The sequence below is a fragment of the Hylobates moloch genome, unplaced genomic scaffold (genome assembly GCF_009828535.3).
Source record: "Hylobates moloch isolate HMO894 unplaced genomic scaffold, HMol_V3 SCAFFOLD_18, whole genome shotgun sequence".
NCBI classification, from domain to species: Eukaryota; Metazoa; Chordata; class Mammalia; order Primates; family Hylobatidae; genus Hylobates; species Hylobates moloch.
Window position 1 is genome coordinate 60,516,768 of NW_026652293.1, and position 25,777 is coordinate 60,542,544.

The following is a 25,777-nucleotide window of genomic DNA, read 5'->3' on the forward strand; positions in this document are numbered from 1 at the left end:
AATTGCTTTGGCATTTTCGTCATGAAAACTTTGCCTGTGCCTATGGCCTGAATGGTACTACCTAGATTTTCTTCTAGGGTTTTTATAGTTTTGGGTTTTACAAATGTAAAAGTCTTTAATCCATCTTGAGTTAATTTTTGTTATGGTCTAAGGAAGCGATCCAGTTTCAACTTTCTGCATATGGCTAGCCAGTTATCTTAGCCCCATTTGTTAAATAGGGAATCCTTTCCCCATTGCTTGATTTTGTTAGATTTGTTGAGGATCAAATGGCTGTGTAGCAGGACGAGCCGCAGACAAAACTCCTCAGACACCAAGTTAAAGAAGGAAGAGGTTTATTCGGCCGGGAGCATTGGCAAGACTCCTGTCTCAAGAGCCGAGCTCCCCGAGTGAGCAATTCCTGTCCCTTTTAAGGGCTCACAACTCTAAGGGGGTCCATGTGAGAGGGTCTTGATCGATTGAGCAAGCAGGGGGTACGTGACTGGGGGCTGCATGCACCAGTAATCAGAACGAAACAGAACAGGACAGGGATTTTTACAATGCTGTTCCATACAATGTCTGGAATCTATAGATAACATAACCAGTTAGGTCAGGGGTCGATCTTTAACTACCAGGCCCAGAGCACGGGGCTGGGCTTTCTGCCTGTGGATTTCATTTCTGCCTTTTAGTTTTTACTTCTTCTTTCTTTGGAGGCAGAAATTGGGCGTAAGACAATATGAGGGGTGGTCTCCTCCCTTATTCACCCCCTTTGAGACTCTCACTCATTTTATTAGTGGGAGTTCTCAACTTCATTTTCACTACCTGTGTCTTCCTGCATGACAGATCGATAGTGATTTATGTAGTACACTTGTGCTGAAGCATTCTGGTGAACTAGTGTAGCGATGAAACCTTTTACCATTTGAATGAGTACAGATAGTAAATAAGGGATCAGTAAGCAGGTTCCTATTACTACGATTTTTATTATAAGAGTTTTAAATCCTCCTAGCACTGGGAACCGTTTTTAAACATGGCCTCAGAGTCAAACCCATGCCACACTTGTACAGGCACATGTGCCAGTTTCATCATGTCTTTAACTATATCTTCGACTACTTGCCCCGATTATCTATGTACAGGCAGCAATTGGTAAGGTTAAATTTTCTACAGACTTCTCTTTCAGCTGCTAGCAAGTAGTCAAGAGTCCATTTATTTTGATAGATAGCATTTCTCATCTGAGTTTCTTGCCGGGCCAGAACAGTCAAGGTTTTACCGGTTTTATTAATGATGATCTCCAAGACAGATTACAACCGTATGATTCGGTTGAGCATGTAAATGGGGCTCCGGTATCCCCACGAGCTGTCTTGTGCCTAAGTGGCAGGCCCATAGTATTGTGTGTATATGCATTGCATTAATGTATATGCACAGGTTGTTTCCCAAATGGAGATTTGCCCAGACATTGTGGTCCTCTTTAAACTTTAAAGGGCTAGCAGACAATGCCATGTTTCAGAATTGTGATTGGTGGTTTTCACTTTGGATCATAAATATTTGTATTGGGCTAAGAGTATTGTGTAAAGGGACTCTGTTGTGCCTGTTTTTTTTCTAGCTAAGTGCTACTCATGATGGGCCGAGGAGGATCAACATTAACACGATCAGGGACTTCTTACAGAAGCCAGTTAATAGACCTCTTCCAAACTTACAGAATCACATTACTTAAAGTGGGGCTCAGAATAGCAAATGATATATGCACACTGAAGTTTCAGAAGCAGTGCTTAGCTAAGTGGCTCTCAGCCCAAGCTTCCAATTAGGATCACATGGCCAGTTTAAAGAAATACTCTCACTTTTACCCTCCCCACAGGTTCTGTCTGTTGGTCTGGGTAAGAACATCAGTGTTGTTTTAGTTTAGTACCCCATGTGATCCTAAGGTAAGGCCAGAGTCAAGCATGAGGGCCCTTAGATACATTTGTGAGAGTTGAGTTCAGCCTTTGTTCCAGAGGAATGTCACAGGGCCTGCCCTCCTTTGGTTTGGTGTGGTCAAGTCAGTGCAGCCAATATTTTTATTGTTGTAGCCAAAATTGCTGGCTTCCATGGCAGAGAAGGGCACTTGTTAGCAGGAAAGTGAAAACTCACATTTTGACCTTTACGTAGGAGCTCATTGTTCCTGTCTTGTGTGATGAAGAAACAGAAGAGTAGCTTTTTCTGCATTTCAAGGTCCTTCTGCCTGTGTGTGTGGTCATATCAGGTGAAGGAGTTGTGCTGACATCTCTAAAGGCATATTCTCAAGATGTGTGATTTGTCCAGATAATCTCATCTGAACAGAAATCAGAAAAAGAGGAAGAAATGGCTGGTAAGTGAGTACTAGGTCAAGGGCTGGGTCAGCTGTTTCTCCAGGAATGTCACGTGTTTAAAACTTGCAGACTTTTATTTATATATTTGTAATGTTTCTGCCTAATAAATTTATTTCAAGTACTTTTTAAGTTTTTCTTCTTATGATAGTCAAGGGGCTCTGAAAAATACTTCTTTCCTATATATCAATGTTTTATATCCATTCAGGCTCTTTAAGTGCCATAAGCAATCTTTACTATAAATTTTGACCTGCAAAATGAATGTTTCTTTTGTATCTGTTGAACATAGGCAGGTGTGGATGCCCAAGATTCCCGTTGGAGATGGATTTGGGTCCTTGGATTAGTTAAAGGAAAGTTGATGGAACTTTGCATGAAACTGATGTTTCTTTATGATTAGATTGAGATTTTGCCTTCTTGATCTATGCTATTATAGCAATGATGTTGTAACCTCCTCCTGTGCATTTTTACACGTGATACCAGTTTTTTCTGTTACAGTTGATGTTAATTTTATTCACTAGGTTAAGGTGCTCTCTGACAGATTTCTTCACTATAAAGCAAATTAGTTTTCTCTGTATTATTAAGTACATTGGGGAGATTTAATAACTGATGGGCATAAACCATCACATTTAATTTGGAATTTCTCCTTCTTAAATTATTTGGCCTATATTTTGCTTTGGAAAATGAAGGCTCTCGTTTAATGGTCAAATGAACTGAGATAAATGCAGGCTCTGCCACTTAATGTTTGGCAGAATATTCTCCTTGGTTCGGAAGCACTGGCATCACAGGTGAACTTGTTCAAAATTCAAAAAGTCAGGTTTCAGCCCAGACCTTCTGAATCAAAATCTACATTTTAAACAGATTTCCAATTTCTTGTCATATGCATTAAAATCTGAGAAGCACTTCAGATGATTTTTCCATCTGAGAAATTTATCCAGCTTATCCTGTGTAATGTAAATATAGCTATCCAATATGTAATGCCCGTATTGGCACCCTTAGTTTTATACTACAACACTTATAAAAATATAGCATCTACACTGGTTTTGTAAATCTTATGCCATCCTCTTTCCTTAGAGTTACAGAATGCATTTGAGAATCTTTGTGTTTTAAACAATGTCTTGCTGGACAATTTATGCCAGAACAAATTCACTTTACTCTCTTCAGTTGGAGTCAAATTAAGAATTCTGCCCATGGCACATTTTGTAAATATGTGTGTATTTTCCCCCCCAGGGACTATTGGCATTCAGTGATGTGGTCATAGAATTCTCTCCAGAGGAGTGGGCATGCCTGGACCCTGCCCAGCGAAATTTGTATAGGGATGTGATGTTCGAGAACTACAGAAACCTGGTCTCCCTGGGTGAGGATAACTTCAATACACAATTTATATTTCATACTACGGATTCCATATTTTTCACTTCTGAAATGTTACCTGAGAGTTTATTATTTGCATGAATGAGTTTTTGATCTCTGCTTCTAAGGAAAACTTGGGAATTTGTTGGTGTAGAAAATAAAATCTTCAAAATGTTTCATCTTGACAGAAATTTTAAGGTGATCTAAATTCTTCACTCTAGATTACTGGTAATTCCAGAACTTTAGTGGCATAAGATATCGTTGCCCACACCTCAGAATCTAATTACACTACCAAGTTTTGATTCAGTAGTGTTGGGTAGTGAAGCTGAGAACCTGTATGTTTTTGGGAGGCCGAGATGGGCAGATCACCTGAGGTCAGGAGTTCAAGACCAGCCTGGCTAACATGGTGAAACCCCATTTCTACTAAAAATACAAAAAAAAATTAGATGGGCGTGGTGGCATGTGCCTGTAATCCCAGCTACTTGGGAGGCTGAGGCAGGAGAATCACTTGAACCTGAGAGGCAGAGGTTGCAGTGAGCCGAGATCGTGCCATTGCACTCCAGCTTGGGCAACAAAAGCGAAACTCTGTCTCAACAAACAAAAAGAACCTATACATTTAAAATCCTTTCTAAATATTGTATAGTTAATGTCAGAAAATAGTATTTTTGGAGTAATTTTCTAGAACCTTCTAAAAAATTTTTTTCCTACTGAGCACCATACCAGGTTGGTAACTGGAGCATGCCAGCAAGAGTTATGTTATTTTTTCTAATGAAGCAGGTCTTGCTAATGTCTAATCCAGACCTGATCACCTTTCCAGAGCAAAGAAAACAGCCTGGGAGTTTAAAGAGACAGGTGATAGTAGCCAAATTTCAAGGCAGGTAGGAGTAAATAAAGCAGATGACACAGGTTAGAGGCCCAAATGTCAAGGAGAAAGCCAGAAATGAAAATGTGGTTTGGGCAGCTCTGCTTCAGAAAAGCCTAGTTTTCTTTGTCTTCCTCTCACAGGAGCATCTTCTGCCCCATGCTCTTAAGTTCTCTAAGGATTCCACTACCCATGAAGTGATTTTCCTTTGAGGTTACAGAGTGAAGCAAAGTCCTCTTCATGGTTTATAAGGCACTATATAATCTGACTGCTTTTCCATTGCTTTGGGGAACATAGGAATATCTACATATTTTTGAGGAACTCTATTTTATACCATTTAATTCTCTTTTTGCATCTTGTCTGAAATTTGCAAGAGTAGTGGTATATTGGCATTTGGTTCAGAAATCCCAGGAACACCACAGACATGTGTTGTATTTTCAGCTTTATGATTTTCTATCCTATGGAGGTTTCAAATGTGATTTTTTTTTTTTTTTTTTTGAGACGGAGTCTCGCTCTGTCACCCAGGCTGGAGTGCAGTGGCGCAATCTCGGCTCACTGCAAGCTCCGCCTCCCAGGTTCACGCCATTCTCCTGCCTCAGCCTCTCCGAGTAGCTGGGACTACAGGCGCCCGCCACCACGCCCGGCTAATTTTTTGTATTTTTTTAGTAGAGACGGGGTTTCACCGTGGTCTCGATCTCCTGACCTCGTGATCCGCCCGCCTCGGCCTCCCAAAGTGCTGGGATTACAAGCGTGAGCCACCGCGCCCGGCCTCAAATGTGATTTTACAGAAGCTCATACTCAGTGATTTTATCAGAACACTAAATATAAGAAAATCTAAACTTATTTTACTTCAAAATTTTATTTTCTAAGTAAAAACCGAGATTAGTAATTTAAACTCTATGCCCACATTGTTACAATATCAACAGTAATATAATTTAATGTATCTACTCCTTACATTTAAAAAAATACTATTTTATTAGGGAGCTTGGAAGATTGCTGAGCTTATATTAAACTCCCACCTTTTACCTTATTTTTAAATAACTATATTTTAAATTTGTTTTTATTTACTGTAAAGCTTACTGGGGCATACACACATATACATGCATGCATATATATTTATTTGTGTAACAACTCTTTTACAAATAAAAATTATGTCCAACATAAAAATTTGATGTGTACACATTGTACTATAATTAACACACTCAAATTGATTTGGAGTGAGAATTCCTAATGTCTACTGCCTTAGCAAATTTTAAGCATACAAGACATTATTATTAACTGTATTCATAAAATTACACATTTGATCTTTTAAATTTATTCATCTTAAAACCAAACAACAATTCCAGCACTTTGGGAGGCCAAGGTGGACAGATCACTTGAGGTCAGGAGTTCAATACCAGCCTGGCCAACATAATGAAACCCCATCTCTACTAAAAAAAACAAAAATTAGCTGGGCATGGTGGTGGGTGCCTGTAATCCCAGCTACTTGGGAAGCAGAGGCAGGAGAATTTGCTTGAATCTGGGAAGTGGAGGCTGCAGCAAGCAGCCACTGCACTCCAGATCCTGCCATTGCACTTCATCCTGGGTGACAGAGCAAGACTCTGTCTCAAAAAAACAAAAACACTGAAAAACACCTTCCCAATTTATTCACTTCTAGGCCCTGCCAACTCCCTCTGTACTCTCTGCTTCTGTGAGTTTCACCATTTTGGATTCTTTGTATAAGTGAGATCATACAGTATTTGCCTTTTGGTATCTGGCTTATTTTACTTAGCATAATGTCTTTCCAGTCCATCCATGTTGTTTAAATGGCAGAATTACATTATTTTTATGACCGAATAATATTTTATTGTGTATGTAAACCATATTTATCCATTTACTGTCTAAAAACATTTAGGTTATTGTCATATCTTGGCAATTGTGAATGGTACTGTAATAAATACGACGATGCAGATATTTCTTTGAGATACTGATTTCGTTTCCTTTGGTTATATACACAGAACTGGGATTGCTGAATTTTATGATACTTGTATCTTTTTCTAAGAGCCTTCATACTAACTTTTATAATGACTTCACCCATTTACAACTTTTAAAGTATACAGTACAGGATTTCTGTTTCTTCACATTGTGTATTGTGTTGTGTTGTGTTGTGTTTGAGATGGAGTTTTGCTCTTGTTGCCCAAGCTAGAGTGCAATAGCACGATCTCAGCTCACTATGACCTCCACCTCCTGGGTTCAAGTGATTTTCCTGCCTCAGCCTCCCAGGTAGCCAAGATTACAGGCATGCACCACCACACTCGGCTAATTTTGTATTTTTAGAAGAGACGAGGTTTCACCATGTTGGCCAGGCTGGTCTCAAACTCCTGACCTCAGGTGATCTGCCCACTTCAGCCTCATATAGACATGAGCCACCACGCTTAGCCTGTTTCTTCACGTTATTGTCAAACTGTTATCTCACTTTTTAATATATATGTATTAGCCATCTTAAGTGTAAAGTGATATTTCATCATGGTTTTGATTTGTGATTGCCTGATGATCGGTGATAGCCCTCTGATATATCTGTTGGCATTTGTATGTCTTCATTGGAAAAATATCTATTGGGTCTTTTGCCTGTTTTTCAATTTTATTATTATTATCATTGTTATTGTGTTCCTTTTGATTTCTGAGTTCCTCATATATTGTTGATATCTACCTTTTATTTGATATATGGATTGCAAATATTTTCTCCCATCCTTCAGGTTTTCTTATTTTATTGCTTTTCTTGCTGTGCAGATGCTTTTTAGTTTCATGCAGTCCAACTTGTTAATATTTGCTTTTGTTGCCTGTACTTTTGGTGTCATATCCAAAAAATCGTTACCACAACCATATCAAGTAGTTTTTAAAATATATTTTCTTTTAAGATTTTTAAGGATTTCTGTCTGACATTTAAGTCTTTATTTTGAGTTAATTTCTTGGTATCATATAAGAAAAAATGGTCTAATTTCACTTGCATGTAGATATTCTTTTTGCCCAGCATCAATTATTGAAGAGACTATCTTTTGTGCATTGTGTATTCCTGACGCCCTTATTAAAGACTCATTGACCTTATATGCATGGGTTTATTTCTGAGCTCTCTATTTTGTTCCATTTTTTTGTATCTATTTTGTTCCATCCTACTCTTATTACCATAGTTTTCAAATAGAGCTTTAAATCAGAAAGTGTGATGCTCCCAGCTTTGTTCTTATTTCTCAACTATTCAATGTCTTGTAATGCTATATAAATTTTAAAATTTTATTCCATTATTTTTAAAATGGCCACTGGAATTTTGATAGGAAGTTTATTGAATCTATTGATTGCTTTGGATAATATGGCACTTTACAATAATTAGTCTTCTAATTCATAAACATTGGGTATCTTTACATTTATTTGTTTTTTTCTTGTTTCTTTTATCAATATTTTATTTCCCAATGTAAAGATTTTTCACTTGTTTACACTTTTTGCTAAGAAATTTATTTAGATGTTACCGTAAATGAGTTTTTTTATTAAGTGGTTTGTAGTTAGTGTATTAGAACAAAACTGATATTTGTATAACCTTTTATATTGTTCCAATTTACTGAGATTTTTGGTTTATTTGTTATGGCTTTCTACATATAAGATAATGTCATCAGCAAACAGCAGTATTTTTACTTCTTTCTTTTCAATTTTTATGGCTTTTAAAAAATTTTCTTGCCTAATTGTTCTGTCTAGGACTTCCAGGACTATGTTAAAATAGAAGCATTGATAATGGGCACAATATCACTTTGCATTGGTGTCTGTGCATTTGAAGGAGCAAACACCTCTACCAGTTTTTATAAACTGGTTTATACAGGTAAAGATTTTATCCTATTGGGTCTCCAGGCTGATGAGGTCTTTTCTGGGTTCATAGTAGAGAGGGGATATACCTGAGTTCTAAGGTTGTTGGCAGGGTCCACAATGGGGTCTATCTTTGGTGGGCTTATTAGCAGGGGCTTGTGTGCTTGTGAATTCTGTCTTATTTCTTGGCCAACTGAGTTGCCTTCAGCACTTTGATCTATAGGGCAGACACTTGGCCTAATACCAAGTGTTTGTATGTGTGTGGCTCCCACCCAGTACTTGTGAGGTTTTTACCAAGTCACAGGTCTCTAGGTTGGCAGGACTGTCCATGGAATGTAGCTTAAAGGTCTAGAACTGAGTTATTCACCTGCTTCAGAGACCACAGTAAATGTCAAGGTCTGCAGTTCTGCATCCGTGGCCATGAATGAGCATCTGACCCCAGCTCTCTGAATGGGCAGGATCTCTTCTTGACTATGGCTGGGAGGGGTTAATGACAGTTACAGTGTTACTTCAGAATTCTAAGTGGAATCATGTTAAATGGGCCATTTCCTCGTCTGTAGCCAAGACCAGCGGTCCTCAAGTTTGCCACCTGAAGGAAGACTTGCTTTCTGAAAAAGGCTTTCCTTGGTCTTGTGCTTTTAGCAGGGTATTACAACCCCCTCCCTGAATCACAAAGCAATCATAAATGTACTTTTTGTGTGACAGGGTCTTGCTATATTACCCAGGCTGGTCTCAAACACCTGGCCTGAAGTAATCCTTCTGCCTCACCCTCTCAAATAGCTGGAATTACAAATATGAGCTATGGTGCCTGGCTCTCTCACAAAGACACTTATGTCCATAGATGGCTGATAAATTTTTGTTGCTTTGGGAGATATGCAAGAAGAGGACCTCCTGCTCCAACAACTTGCTGATTTTACTCTTCCTATATGGTTTCACTTTCCATTTAGTTTTCTCTTTGCATTTCAAATTCTTGTGGAATTTTTTAATAAACATATCTATTTGGGAAACCTAGTGGGGAACGTATGTTCTTAGTAAATCTTATATGTATTCATGAGTGCTTATAAATTATATATGTTCCCAATAAATGAACACTTTTATTATTACTTGATGTTCATATTTTCTCTTGTGACAATTTTGGCTTAAAGTATACTTTGTGAAATATAACAGTTGTTGACATATAATGTACTTTTCCCAATATAATTGTTACCTTTCCAACTGTCATTTGGTTGCTATTTGCATAGAATCTTCTTTCTTCCTGCCACTTTTAGTCTGTTATACCAGTCGTCTAAAGTTAGTCTCTTGGAGACAAGACATAGTTTGTGGTTTTTAAAATTTTTTTCTAAATCTCTTTATTCAGTCTTCTGACTGGGATGTTTTGTTGATGAATAGTTGAATAGCTGTCTATAACATAATTACTTACTATTGTCATTTATTGTTTTATCAGATTCTTGTAGCCATTGCTTCTATTCTCTTCTTCTGTGTGTGTTTATGTGTACTCTGTAGGTATTTTCTTTGTGGTTACCATGAGAATCATTAAAACCCCCAAAGTTACAACATACAATAAACTGGTAATAGCTTAACTTCAGTTGCATATGGAAATTTTTTTTCATTATATTTACCCTAAACTTCATATTATTGATGTCACTAATTATATATTTCATATTATATAGACATCAACAGATGTTTATTATTGTTCTCCTGCATTTTTCAAATTGTAGAGCATAAGTAAAAGTGTTTTCAGCACCATCATTCTAAAACTACAGAATTTTATTTTTGTGTATGTGTACATCTTTCCCAGTTATGTATTTGTATATAATTTTTTGTTTAACGACACATTTTCAGTGGGCTGGAGTCCATTTTACATGTTCTATGGGACAGTTGTACTGACGATGTAGTTTTTCTGCATTTGGTTATCTTGGAAAATCTTCATCTTCTCTTAATTGTGAAGGACAGTTTTACGGTTAATAGTATTCTTGCTTGAAAGTTTTTGTTTTTTCTTTCAACACCCTGATTATATCGCTCAACTCCCTTTTGCCCTGCAAGGTTTCTGTTGATAAATTCACAGGTAATCCCATAAGAGAATGCTTATAAATGACACATCACTTTTCTGTTGCTGCTTTCAACATCTTATTCCTCTCTGTGATTTCAAAATCTTGCTTATAATGTGTCTTGTTATGGTTCTTTTTGTGTTTATTCTTGATTTTTTTAAAATCTTATGTATAAACATTTCTGTTATTTTCTTGTATTCTTCAGTCCCACAGTTTGTTTCTTGTTCTATATTTTATTATCTTGTTGATACTCGCATTTCCTGGTTTTATTTAGTTGTCTTCGTTCCCATTTCACTTATTGAGCATCATTCAGATGAGTCATTTGAATTTTTTAGATAATTTATACATATTTATTTTCTTGGAATTAATTTTTTATTTATTTTGTTTCCTTGATTGGACCATGTTACCCTGATAACTTTGCATATGTTGTAATCTTTGGTTCATATTTGGGAATTAATAAAATGCCACCTGTCACACTCTTTATAAGTGGCTTCGTCCTGGAGGAGGCTGATGCTATTTGCCAGGTTGGAGATTCTTATAGCCTCTCAAACCTCTTCTTATGATTTATCTTCTCTGGAATTGTGTGTTTACTGTTCAGCTAAAGAGATTTGTTCATGTTTCTTTGTAAAAACCTGTAATCATGTGCTACACCTGGTGTCTGTCTGTGGCACTGTGATCTTTCTGCTGCAGTAGCAATTATTTACCTTTTTTTTTTTTTAGCAGACCAAAGCTGTCATTCAAAGCATACCACCATTTCTTTCAGTAGTCTTTGTTATGGGAAACAGAAATCAGTCTTTGGAAAACCCCTAAAAGCCAGAAGTATGGGCACATGTGCAATGTTTTGTTTTTTTGTTTTTGTTTTTTTGTTCTTTGCTTTGAGGGAGAAGCCAGGAGTTTGAAGTTTACTCTTAAAGGCACCATGCTGTATTGGGGTGGAGGAAAGGCTGTATGTATAAATGTAACAAACTTTACTTTCTATTCTACATGGATTTTGCAATTGTGCTCACCTAGGGTGTTGCAAACTCTTAGCTAGATTTTCTAGTTTTCAAAAAGGCATTTTGGTCAGTATATTTTTGTTAAGTTTATATGTTCAAAAAAGAATCATGGCCTGTGATATTTTATTATGCCATCTTGTTAATGTCTCTGATATAATTATATTTATTAGATTTGTAAAGTATATTTCCTGGAGATGAGTGAGCAGAATAACTTTTTATTTTTATTTCTTTCAGCTATTTTATCTTATTCCATTCAAGACCTTTTGCCAGAGCAGGATATGAAAGATTTATGCCAAAAAGTGACACTGACAAGACACAGAAGCTGGGGCCTTGACAATTTGCACTTAGTGAAAGACAGGAGAACTGTGAATGAAGGTAAGGGGCAGAAAGAGTATTACAATAGACTTACTCAATGTTCATCAACTAAAAGCAAAATCTTTCAATGTATTGAATGTGGCAGAAATTTTAGCCGGAGGTCAATCCTTACTGAACATAAGAGAATTCATACTGGAGAGAAACCATACAAATGTGAAGAATGTGGCAAAGTTTTCAATCGATGTTCAAACCTAACCAAACATAAAAGAATTCATACTGGAGAGAAACCCTACAAATGTGACGAATGTGGCAAAGTTTTTAATTGGTGGTCACAACTAACTAACCATAAGAAAGTTCATAGTGGAGAGAAACCCTACAAATGTGATGAATGTGGCAAAGTTTTTAATTGGTGGTCACAACTAACTAGCCATAAGAAAATTCATAGTGGAGAGAAACCATACACATGTGAAGAATGTGGTAAAGCCTTTACCCAGTTCTCAAACCTTACACAACATAAGAGAATTCATACTGGAGAGAAACCCTACAAATGCAAAGAATGTTGCAAAGCCTTTAACAAGTTCTCAAACCTTACTCAACATAAGAGAATTCATACAGGAGAGAAACCCTACAAGTGTGAAGAATGTGGCAACGTTTTTAATGAGTGCTCACACCTAACTAGACATAGGAGAATTCATACTGGCGAGAAACCCTACAAATGTGAAGAATGTGGCAAAGCCTTTACACAGTTTGCAAGCCTTACTCGTCATAAAAGAATTCATACTGGAGAAAAGCCCTACCAATGTGAAGAATGTGGCAAAACTTTTAATCGGTGTTCACACCTAAGTAGCCATAAGAAAATTCATACTGGAGAGAAACCCTACAAATGTGAAGAATGTGGCAGAACCTTTACTCAATTCTCAAACCTCACTCAGCATAAAAGAATTCATACTGGAGAGAAACCCTACAAATGCAAAGAATGTGGCAAAGCGTTTAACAAGTTCTCAAGCCTTACTCAACATAAGAGAATTCATACTGGAGTGAAACCCTACAAATGTGAAGAATGTGGGAAGGTTTTTAAACAGTGCTCTCACCTAACTAGCCATAAGAGAATTCATACTGGAGAGAAACCCTACAAATGTAAAGAATGTGGCAAAGCTTTTTACCAATCCTCAATCCTTAGTAAGCATAAGAGAATTCATACTGAAGAGAAACCCTACAAATGTGAAGAATGTGGCAAAGCCTTTAACCAGTTCTCAAGCCTTACTCGTCATAAAAGAATTCATACTGGAGAGAAATGCTACAAATGTAAAGAATGTGGAAAAGGTTTTTACCAATCCTCAATCCATAGTAAGTATAAGAGAATTTATACTGGAGAGGAACCTGACAAATGTAAAAAATGTGGCAGTCTTTAAAAACTGCTTACATTATACATGGCTTCAGTAATTTCATACTGAATAAAAGTGGTATGAGCATAATGACTGTTTAAGGATGTTTTACAAAATGTAAGCTTCAGAGTGCGCAACACTATACTGAATGAAATTTATAAATATAAAAGATTACAATACCCTTATTTCAAAGATCTTCCTGTAAATAGGATCTGTACTAGAGGAAAAACCCTTAAGCAATTATTCAGACTTTATTCAACTTTAGAGGATTTTATGGGGGCAAAAAACCTCCTACAAATGTGGAAAAACATTTTTTCAAGATATATACCTTAGAAAACACCAGTTTATAGTATAGTAGAATATATTTTACAGATACAGTGAATACAAACAAATGTCCAAAATAAAGTCTAAATAAAACATTACATAATTTACTGTAGAAAGTAGTAAGGCACTAACAGTTTCAGATGTTACTTTAAAGCAGTATTGATTGTCGAGAATAATTCAAAGTTAAAATAGATAATTTAGTTGTATGTAAATTTAAATGAATCAAGAGATGATGTCTTTTTGAAGTACCGTTACATTCATGTTATACTTTTTTGCATTAAAAGTTTTTATATTTTTGATTATATATTTTAATATTGATGTAATTCATAGCTCAAAATCACTTGATTTTATATTTATTGTTTATGTTAAAGCATGTGGTCAGTTGCTGCATAAGAGCTATGAGAAGTTCTTCTATATTAGATGACCATCATTTATATGCTTTTTCATGAATGATTAAGGGCACTTAAATGTAACATTTATAAGGAAAATCTAAGTAGAAATGCTTTTTCTTGATGTATAACAGTGTTTTAAGTAACACATTAGGTATTCAGAGAAGTATTTTGCATTATAGTAATAGGGAAACATTTTGAATTTTAGTAGTAAAATGTTTTATGAGTTGCACATTAAGGTAATACAGTAGCTTTTGAAATGTTACTTTTAGAATGCAATTTCTTTTCATAAAACAAAATGATTTTTAATGTGTTAAGAATATTTTGCATTGAATGAAGTATATCTTGCCACAATAATTAACCTATACCACCTTAGACAAAGTTGTAGGTAACAGATAGTAACAATACACTACTGGGTAACAGTGAAAGGACACCTCTAGTAATCTCTTTTCCCAATGGATTTTAATTTCAAACAACTTGGGGAATTTTTTTTTATATGATATGCTTTGGTGTTTTTGTACCTTACCTCATGTTGAAATGTGTTCCCCCATGTTGGAGGCGGGGTCTAGTGGAAGGTGTTTAGGTCATGGGTGTAGATCCCTCATGAATGGATTGGTGTTCTTACCACTGCGGTTAGTGTGTTCTCTGTTAGTTCATGTGAAAGCTGGTTGTTAAAAAAAAAAAAAAAAAAAAGCTGATATTCCCCTTGCTTTGTCTTTTGCCATGATACCCCTTTGCCTTTTATCATGCATAAAAGCTTCCTGAGGCCTCATCAGAAGTTAAGCAGATGCTGATGTCATGCTTGTATAGCCAACAGAACTGAGGCTAATAAACCTCTTTTCTTTATTAATTTGCCAGTGTTAAGTATTCCCTTCTAGCAGTACAGAATGGACTAACATACCATAGGTTATATTTTAATTTTTTTCTTTTGTAAATACTGGACAAGCATACTCTTATATAATCTTCAGTACGACCATTATAATTGCCCACTATAATGATAATTATAAAGGAGTATAATGAAAAGCCATGTATTTTGAATCCTGAATGACTATTTACAAAATGTCATACTACATTTTTCTTTGAGCCTGTGACCTCTCTGGCCTGTAAAAACACATACATACACTTAGTTTTGATTAACATGCAGTTAATTTTATAAGTCTGTCACTCTAAACGTAAGTGTTAGCTTTAAGAGAATTATGGAGCATGTAATTGTGTTTGAGTGTAGGTGTGTACTTTTTTGAGAAAAAAACAATATTGGAACAAAATATAATTTAAAAGTATTGGTAATTTACTAGCAAACTAGGAATCTGAAAGATTCTGAAAGTAAATATTTATTCTCTGCTTTGTATTGAATTTACTTCTGTAAAATCTTATGGCTGCTGGCTTAGAATCTTCTCATGCAAATCCTGTTTTTTTCTTGTCTGTTGATCATACTAAACCTAATGTATAGTTTTCTCATTCCAAAGTTCATAAAATTTTCTCTATATTCCTGAGAAATTCTAAGAATAACTTTCATAAAATGTATTAATGTTCACAAGATAATTTTAAGATGTAATTGTACAATGTGTGTGTTGCTGCATTTTATTTAATTAGTACATTCTATTTTTGTATTTCAGTTGGAGAACCCTATTTTGGCTAATTTTTACTTGGTTTTTGTTTCCATTTTAATATTTTACATAATTGAATTTTTTTCACTTTATTGAGCTACTTTGTTTAGATGTACACTGGGAAGGCTTCATAATTCACAAAGTTGTTTTGACATATAAATGAAGTGAACAAACACAGGAAAGTGCTAGGTTTCCTGGGGGTATAATAGATGCTCTATAATTAGCAGTAAATATTCTTGTTTAAGTCACTTTTTGGCTACAAGTAAGAGATTAGAAATATTCAGCATAAAGAGATGGCATTAACTCTGCATATAAAGAAAACACATGTATACCCAGGCTGTACAACTGCCTCTGAAATTAAGAGGAATGGTGTTCGTTTCATAGTTATCTCTGGTACTTCACTATTATTTTATTTTCACCCCCAACTATGCGTCAGTCATAGCTCTTTCTCTTCTTTGCTTATTACGGCTACAGATTTCTCACTGTTCTCTGCAGCCCATGTAATTTCACACAGTGTTTTGTAGGTTGTGATAAGAAATTTGAAATTTTTAATGTAGTGAAAAATTGGATTTAACTGGAGAGTTTGAGGACATTTTTAAGTTATAAATGCACCATTTGAATCATGTAATTGGCATAATTGGGATGTACTCTACGCAGTTTATAGGATTAAATTACTGAGTTAGTAATGTTTGTATGAAAGAAATGTTATTAGATTCTACCACAAAATGTGGTAAACATGAAATCAGTTAGAATAAGTAAAGCATTAATAATGGTAGGCTATATATCATAATCACTATATAAAGAAACATTAGAATTTGGAAACCCCTTAAGCAAAAATATATCTTAGAAATCTTAAGGACACTTAATGGCAAGCAAAAAAGTTTAAATTTAGTCTTTTATAAATTACATATAGCACAATTTATGTGTACATGTAGAATCTTTTAGTTTTTAGTGTTTATATAATATATTAGACAATAATAAACATTTACATTTATGTTTACATTTATATTTAATTTTTTGAGTTTAATTTAAATTTCTAAATGCTTCTGTGGAGTTAAATTTTAGAATAATCTTTTCTTCCCTGTTGACACTGGAATCTTGGGAAGTTTCTTACTCATATCACAATATGTTTTATTTAAGTGGGTGCAGCTTACATTGCAGAATTTATATAAATAATCACAAAACGAGCCAATTCCTTAGTCATTTTCTGTATTAAAAAACTCAGAGATCTAGAGAGCTTTTGGATTGAAATAGTTCCTTGGTGATATTGGATGCCAACCTGATTTCTGTGTTCACACCATGGCCAGAGATGGGACTGTTAGCACCACCTGCTTCTTTAATGTCATCCATATGATCAGCATCAGCACCAGAAACTCCAGGTATCCCAAACTTAAAGTGAAAGCCATAGAGTCCATTGGTGACTGCCATGTTCTGTGCTGGTTCTAGAACATGCTGGTCAATATCAGAGTTTCTATGCTTATGGCTGATAAGTAGACATTTTTAAAAATCATAAAAACTGTGTTTTCTATATAGTTCAGCTAAGGTTATGAAAAAGATGCAGACTCAGTATTTGGAGAATTGCTATCGCTCCATGATGTGTTTAAAAATTATTTTTAAATTGACAAAATTATATATATACATATATATATCTTGTAACACATGATATTTGAAATGCTTAATTCTAGCTAATTAAAAACGCTTTACCTCAGTAGTTATTTTTACTGTGAGAATGCTCAACATTGTCTTGGCACTTTAAAAAAACAATATATTCTCAATAACTGTAGTCACTCTGCACTACAATAGGTCTCTTGAACTAATTCCTCCTAGCTAACAGGCATTGTTTATCATTTAACAGATAATTCTCTAAGCCCCGTTCTCCTAAAACTTCAGCATGTCTTCTTTCTAGTCTCTACTTTTATGAGATCAACTTGTTTAGATTCCACATGAGTGAGACTGTGAGGTATTCATCTTTCTCTGTTCTGCTCCATTGGTCTATTTATCTGTTTTTAATGCCAGTATTGGACTGTTTCAGTTACTGTAGCTTTGCAGTATATTTGACTGTCAAGTAGTGCAATGCTGCCAGCTTTCAGAGTCTTTTGCTGCACTATATGAAGTTTTGTTTTTTTTGTTTTTGTGAAAAATTTTATTGATATTTTGATAGGCATTATGTTAAATATATACATCATTTTGTATAACATAGACTTTTTAGCAATATTAATTTGGCCAATTTATCAATAAGGGATAACTTTTCATTTATTTGTGTTTAATTTTATACCTCAATTTTCTTTAGCTTTTAATGTAGAGATCTTTAACATTTTTGAATAATTTTATTTGGAAGTAAACTTTTTGTAACTATTGCAGGTGTCAGTTGTTTTCTTTATTTGTTTTTCAGATAGTTTGTTGTTAGTGTATAGAAATGCTACTGACCCTTGTATCTTGATTTTGTATCCTGCAACTTTAGTAAATTTATTCTAAGTGTTTTTAAAGTTTTATACATATAAGACTGTGGTATCTGCAAACAGGGACAATTATTTTCTTTCTTTCCAATTTGGCTGTCTTTGGTTTTGTTCTCTAATTGCTCTGGCCTGGAAATTCAGTAGCATGTTAAATAAGAGTGATGAAATTAGATATCTTTGCCTTACTATATAACTCTTAGAAAAAAGGCTTACAACTTTTGAAGGTTTAGCATGATGTCAGATTTCCGTTTGTCATATATGGCCTTTATTGGCTTGAGGCATGTATGTTCTATATGGAATTTGTTTTGAGATTTTGTCATAAAGTAATGTTGAATTTTCTAAAATTCTTTTTCTGCATTCACTTAAAAGTTATAATTGGTTCTGAGATCCTTCATCTTTGTCAGAATCTAGGAGGATGCATCTATACCTAGAGGAGGACACGAAGGCATCATATGTTACATTCTCGTGACATATAATGTCTACTGTGAGTTTCTGACTCCCCAAATGAAATTGAGGCCCAGAAACTCCTAACTGCTTTGTTAATTGAATAATGCCAAGTGTCTGGCTGGAAATGTGACTATTCAGATTAAATGCTTAATGTATGTGTGTTGACTAAATAAATCTCAACCAGAACCTTCTCAGATATTTTGTTGAACGTGGGACCTTTTTTTTTTTTTTTTTTTTTTTACCAGCAGGGGACCCCTGTTTTGTCTATGTCAAGAACAAAGACCAGGCAAAAGAAATGTCAAACCACATTTACAAATGCAAAAATGGACTTGCTTTTGATATGCTTTTCCCAACAATAAGGGACATGAGTCATTGGGGCATGTTACAGAGAGTTTCAGTAAAATTCAGAAAAAAATAATAAATATGAACAGCCACAGCATGCCCAGAAGCCTTTTTATGGAGCCAGGCATGGTTGACCTGCTTTCCATGTCTCAAAACATTAGTCCCTACAAGAACTCTATGAGGTTTATCTTCTTTTCACCCATTTTCAGAGAAGAAAAGTTCAGTTCAGAGAGCTGCAGGAACATTGGGGACATCTCCAAGACACAGCCAATAGGTGGCAGTCATCAGTGTGTCTTGGAAGGGACAAACATTGAGCTTCTGAACAGCTACTCCAGGAACTATGGTGCTGTGGTGAAGTCCTGGTTAGGAGCCTAGGAAAATGGTGAAGGAAAAGATGGTCCCAGCCTTCAAAGCTGAAGTCAGGAATTCCACCAGCATCTCCCTTCTCCCTAGCCTGGTGGTCCACATCATGCAAATTTACTCTAGATTCAGCTTAAGACTCATTTTTATACTACACAGGGGACAAGGAGGGAACTACAGTCAGTAATAGCAGCATGAGCCTCAGGTGCTTTGGGGATTGAAGTTCAGACCAGGAAATTCCAATACATCAGTGCATGTGGAGGACATGAGTATTTAAGGAGAAGGTTCTAGGTTTCCAAAGTAAAATTGGATGTGGAGGTTGGGGATTGATTCAAACACTAATACTTTCGAGACATTTTTATGGTATTTGTCAGCTGTGGAGCAACAGCACACATCTGTATTAATAGCCTGTGTTAAGAGATTACTGTGAATCCTGAAAAACATCCTCATTGTAGATATGAGAAAACACAGGCTTTTGCGCATCAAATGGCTACTCAAAGCATGTAGTGTGTAGTTCAGAATTGAGAACATGCAGAGTGACAGTGGTATAAATTTTCCTGTAAGCTACCTGAAGTTCTGTTTGCTCTCGTGGAGGAAAAGAGCCTTGGAGAAGTTTAATTTTTTCTTTGTTTGGAAAGAATACACAAAGCAAGATGATTTACAATAACTCTTTTGACCTAACGCACATACTTGTTTTCTTTAACATTAAGGGGAGTCTTAAGAAACAGCTACAGCAGTTTCTCACCTGGCAAAGACAAATGCTGGGAAACTGCAGGGCCAAGGATGTGAGCAGATGATGCAGGGAAGAGAAACCCCAAATAAGTATTAGATGGTGACTCAAACTTACCTGTTAAACAACTGGAAATGCAAGGAATTACATGAATTTCTTTGTTACACAGACACCAGATTGGCAAAAAATTAAGTCTTAACATTCAAGGGAGGCTGGATATAGGGAACCAGCAATATTGAGAGACTGCTGGGGACACTATACTTGCCACAGCCCTTTTGGAAAGTAATCTGGCTATACCTATTAAAGTTTTACCCATGCATATTCTTTCACCAAGTTACCCCTTTCTGCAGTTTATTACTATATATTATGAGCTGAATTGCATTTTCTCCCAAAAATGTATGTGTTCACATGTTTTAATAGCCAGTGCCTCAGAATGGGAATATATTTGGACATATGATTTTTATAGAGGTAATTAAGGTTAATGAGTTTATTGGAGTGAGCCCTAATCCGATATGACTGGGGTCTTTATAAGAAGTGATGGTAAAGATACAGAAACAGAAGATCCTGTGAACACAGCAATGGAAGACAGCCATCTACAAGTCAAGGAAAATGGCCTCAGAAAAAACACCCCAGCCATAGCTTGATGTCAGATTCCTAGCCTCCAGAATTGTGAGAAAAAAAATCTGTTATTAAAGCCTTGAGTTTGTGATGCTGTATTATGACAGCATAGCAAACCGTTATAGTTTGTTAGGACACATACGATATGTTTCCTGCAGCACGACTGAAGTGGAACTAAAATGTCTTCATGCCAGGTTCCACCAGCATTGAAAGGCTGAACCACTGTGGGAAACAGCTTTGATTATGAAATAACATAAAGATGTGATATCAAAACATGTAAGGGCAGAGCTCTTGCCCTGATGGGACTATAGGCATGAGTTCTCTGAGATGACACATTGCAGAGAAATGCATAGGATACCTTAACCTTTTTGGGTTAACCCCCAGCTCCCCTTTTGTAAACACTTCCCTCATAAAAATACTGGTGTGTAAGGTATGGAGAAGGAGCTGTCTGCTATAAGAGATACCTGGGTGCAGTTATTTAATAAAAACAGCAACATGCAAAGATACTCATGGCCTAGTGTGAAGTAAAAGCAACAAAAAAATGTCTTCTCTGATATTCCTACAAGTATGTGAACAGGGATTTACGCCTAACCATTTGCCATTTAGGACTCATGAAAGCCAGACTCCTTTGGGAAAGAATGGTGAGTTACCCTAGTGGAAAAGCCCTAGGACAGATCCCAGAGTGTCTACATATTCAGGTCTTGGTCCTGGGCCCACTTTTGTCTCCTCTGATCCCTGTCTGCAAAGACCTCTCTGTGCCCACTCCCACCCAAGCCCAGTGCTAGATAGAGTAAATGATAGTTTTAGAAGTGCATAAATCCACAAGGATAGGAATCAAGTATAGGAAGGATAGACAAGATAAAAAATGTTGGAAGCTGGAAAGCAAGTAGTATAGGACAAAAGATTGAAACAGGTATATATATTTGTCACACCTTATGAAACTGTGAACTTAAAAGATGAGCATTTTCTTTATGTAAATTATTTAAGTTTATTTGGAAAAAAATCATAGTGATATTAAATATAATTTTTCTTTTTGTTTTTTTTGAGGCAGAGTTTAACTCTTGTTGCCCAGCCTGGATCTTGGCTCACTGCAACCTCTGCCTCCCAGGTTCAAGCGATTCTCCTGCCTCAGCCTCCTGAGTAGCTGGGATTACAGGCGCCTGCCATCACGCCCAGCTAATTTTTCTATTTTTAGTAGAGACAGAGTTTCACCATGTTGGCCAGGCTGGTCTCGAACTCCTAACCTCAGGTGATCCACCCACCTCAGCCTCCCAAAGTGCTGGGATTATAGGCGTGAGCCACTGCACCCAGCCCATTTTTCTATTTTTATATCTACAATTGAAATTCTTTTATTGTTTTGGTATTAAACATGATGTTGACATTTGTTTTGAGATAAATACATTGTATTAAGAAAACATTTTTCCAGTCTTATTTAATAAGAAGTATATATTGAACTTATGAAATACATTTGAACATTGCTATGGTCTGAATTGTATTTCCCTAAAATTTACATATTGAAGCCGTAACCTGAAGTGTGACAATATTTGGATGTAGGGCCTTTGGGAGATAATAAGGTTTAGATGAGGTTTGCGGGTAGGGCCAACATGATGAAATTAGTGCACTTATAAGAAGATGCACCAGAGAACTTTCTCACTCCCCTCCACTCCTGCCCATCCTGTGAGAATGCTTGATTTTGGATTTCTAGACTTCAGAACTGTGGGAAAGTTAATTTCTATTGTTTAAGCCACCAAATTATGGTCTTTTGTGACAGCCCAAGATGACTAAGATAAAAATCTAAAGAGCTAATTATTTGACCTTTATTATTTGATTAATTATATATATTTATATGTTGCCCAAAATGAACTATTTCTAAATTCTTTGCAATATGTGAAAATAGATTGTGTTTATTCAAACTAGAGGGAAAAGTACATCATGTTTTGTTGAACTGCAAAGAAAATTCAGGAAATTTTTCCTGATGACTGTGAACATTCACTTAAAATACATTTTTTTTACATCTTTAAAATTATACATATAGTTACTTTCATTTCTGGCAACATGGTACACAGTCCATATCCTGGGGGGTGGGGAAAGGCCCCATAAAAAACACCTATTATGCTGGATAAAATGAAGTGAACAATAATCATCTAAACTTGTAAAAAAGTAATAGTAACCCTTAGGATTCAAAAACAAAAATGCACCTGAAAGCCAAAGTGATAAACTCATGTTAAGAATGCAACATCGGGCTGGGCGCGGTGGCTCATGCCTGTAATCCCAGCACTTTGGGAGGCCGAGGTGGGCGGATCACGAGGTAAGGAGATCGAGACCATCCTGGCTAACATGGTGAAACCCCATTTCTACTAAAAATACAAAAAATTAGCCGGGCATGGTGGCGGCAGGTGCCTGTAGTCCCAGCTGCTTGGGAGGCTGAGGCAGGATAATGGCGTGAACCCGGGAGGCAGAGCTGGCAGTGAGCCGAGATGGTGCCACTGCACTCCAGCCTGGGCGGCAGAGCGAGACTGTGTCTCAAAAAAAAAAAAAAAAAAAGCAACATTGGCAAGGTGTTTACCAGTACTGGTAATCTCAGAACGGTATTTAATGGTGTCAGGGAAAAGGAGTGATGAGCTGTGCATTCAGGTTTTAGGTCAAGATAAAATCCCATCCCACTATAATGCTGAGATCCTAAAAAGATTAGGTTCAAAATGAAATCGGAGACTGGAAATAATCTATCCTTGACAAAAGTTGGTGCTTGGGACATTTAACAATTTTGGAGTAATTGCTGGCTAGGAAAAGCATTCCCCTTAAGAGTTTATAACCACAATTCTTCCCTCAAGTTTGAAGTTTAAACTTAAAACACCTGCCTGTCCAGAAAATACTAAGGCGACAAACCAATCTAAAACAAGCCTTTGATTGATAGCATCCCAGAGTGCCTCGAAGGAGCAAACACAAATGCTGTGAGGAGGGACTCACCCTTAAACTAGGAGTTACAAGGTTTTAACAGTTTAAGACTACCGAATGTAAGCTCATGATTTCAAATCCCAGAAACATGCAGAGAAACAAGAGCCATGAATGGGAGACAGGAGAAACCACAATAGCAGAACTAGACTTCCAAAAACCTTAAGACAATGATTTCTCAGATAAAGTAAACTATATAAATCCCAAAACATTTTTAAACAAGCATAAACAACATGAGTAAAAAATAAGATTGTATCAAAAATTAAATGGAATTGGGAAAGAAAAATTTCTAAAAGCCAAATACATGACAAAAGCTCAAATGGTTTTATTAAACAGATAGCTGAAGAGATGATTGGTTTTTTTAAAATTGTATGCAACAGATGGAAATGATAAACAGCAGTTAAAAGACATAAAGAGGATAATAAGTATATTATATATCTAATTGAATTTTTAGACTTTTGTTCAACAACAGATGAGAAACATAGTCATTTTCAATCAAAAACAATTTATGCCAGCAGATCCTTGGAAAACCAGATACATAAATGAGCATGGAAAGTAAATAAATTGTTAAACAGGTATGTAAAGCTAAACCATACTAATTATTTAAAATATTAATGACTCTATATTGAGCATTGCAGTGGACTGAATGTTTTCTTCCCAAATTCACATGTTGAAATCCCAACCACCAATGTGATGGTATTAGGAGGTGGATCCTTTGGAAGGTGATAAGGTCATGAGTATGGGGCCCTCTTGAATAGAATAAGTGCCCTTATTATTAGGGGCTAAGGAGATCAGAGGATTTTCCTTCTACTATGTGAGGACAGGCAGTCCACAACCCAGAAAAGGGCCCTCACGAGAACCAGACCATGCAGGAACCCTGATATCAGATTTCCAGCCTTCATAACTGTGAGAAATAAACTTCTATTGTGGGTAGCCACCCAGTGTATAGTATTTTGTTACAGCAGTGATGATGGCAGTGGCCCATTTGGAGCAGCTGCTGCAGGGATGCCAGCTGCAGCAGAGGAGGTGTGGCTGGGGTTGTATGCTCCAAAGAGCCAACAGGGATGGGGAACACATGGGAGCACTGCACTCCCAGGTGCAGCTGCAGCCACCCAGCCACGGCTCCAGACTCATGCATCTCTGCACTCTCAGAGGCCCTGGAAGCCTCCACTGCCCCTGCGGGCTAAGAAATGCCTGACCCCACTCCCTGGCCTCTCCCCACTCCTGATGCCCACTCTGGTGCAGAGCAAAGTTGTAGCCCAGTCCAGGCACTGTGGCAACCCTGCCAGGTGTGTGCATGCTCTGGACAGTGCTGACACAGCAACCCCTCAACTGCTGCCTTGGTCCCTTCCAGACTTTGGGCACCGACAAGCACAGGTGGGAGGCTGGGGGACTGAGGATGACTGGGCACAGATCTTCAGGCACCCCTCAGGATGAACAGCATGGGCACCATGAATGACATGATGGTGGCAGGAGCCATACAGGCTCCTAGGTGGAAAGGGGCAGTTCCTCAATGAAACCCCACCTTCAAGCCAGATATGGCCTGATGCCTGTGGGCCAAGCTACCAGTTCTGGGTGAACTCTGGGGCCAGAAGTGAGAACTTCATTGGTCACTCTTTGGCTAATCGGATGGTGTTTTTTCCAGGCCTGCCCATGGCCACTCATGGACCAATCAGCATGCAATTCCTCCCTTCTGAGCCCATAATTCCGGACTCAGCCAGAGTCAGACCTCAGGACTACTAGCTGCTGTCTCCTTGACTCTTTGGGACAACCTCCCTGCAGAAAGGAACTATTCACCATGGGTCTGCTTTCCACTGAGAGCTGAATGCTTATTGGGATGACCTTCCTGCAGAAAGGAGCTACCCACTTCAGGTCTCCTGACAGCTGTCCTGTTGCTGTTCTGAAGCTCCTCTCCACCTTGCTCATTCTCCAGTTGTCTACTTACCTCATTCTCCAGTTGTCTGCTTACCTCATTCTTCCTGGACGCAGGACAAGAACTCAGGACCGCTGAATGGTGAGACTGAGAGAGCTGTAACACAAAATTTAAACACGTCCCCTTCTCCCAGAAGGGCCGCAGCTCTTCTGTCCTCATCACCCACTCATCACATTGTGGGTGATGAGGAGAGAAGAGCTATGGCCCTTCTGGGAGCCCAGACGTCAGAGATCCCTGAGCCAGGGCTGTGACATATTATAACACCATCTTTGGGGCTCTGTGGTTCCTGGCATCTCTGAGCTTTCAGATGCCACTGTGTTCCCCTTTTCCAGACATTGGTGCCTGCCCCAGATGCTGCTTGCAGTATGTCTGGTCCAGCTGCTGCCTCACACAGAGCCAGCACCTGTGCTGGTGCCTGGACCTGCCCACCCCACCACAGCCAGCATGCCTGGCTATGCACAATGGGTGGACCCCACCCTCACTGGCTCACACAACTCTCATTGCTCTGTACCTGGCTTGCCCTT

General features: G+C 37.2%; 1 protein-coding gene across 6 annotated transcripts in view; it reads left to right on the top strand.

Annotated features, from left to right (window-relative positions):
• The window catches only part of ZNF678 (zinc finger protein 678), a 53,889-nt gene extending 35,140 nt beyond the window's left edge, over positions 1-18,749 (top strand). For 3 of the 6 annotated variants that reach the window (XM_058430750.1, XM_058430751.1, XM_058430749.1), the window contains 2 exons: positions 3,543-3,669; positions 11,630-18,749. In XM_058430750.1, coding sequence (XP_058286733.1) covers positions 3,543-3,669; positions 11,630-13,122 — 1,620 coding nt within the window. In that variant the 3' untranslated portion in view covers positions 13,123-18,749. Of the gene's footprint in view, positions 1-3,542; positions 3,670-8,247; positions 8,369-11,629 lie in introns of all 6 variants that reach the window. The other 3 variants (XM_058430752.1, XM_058430753.1, XM_032137694.2) reach the window with 2 other exon arrangements.
• Positions 18,750-25,777: the final 7,028 nt, after the last annotated feature.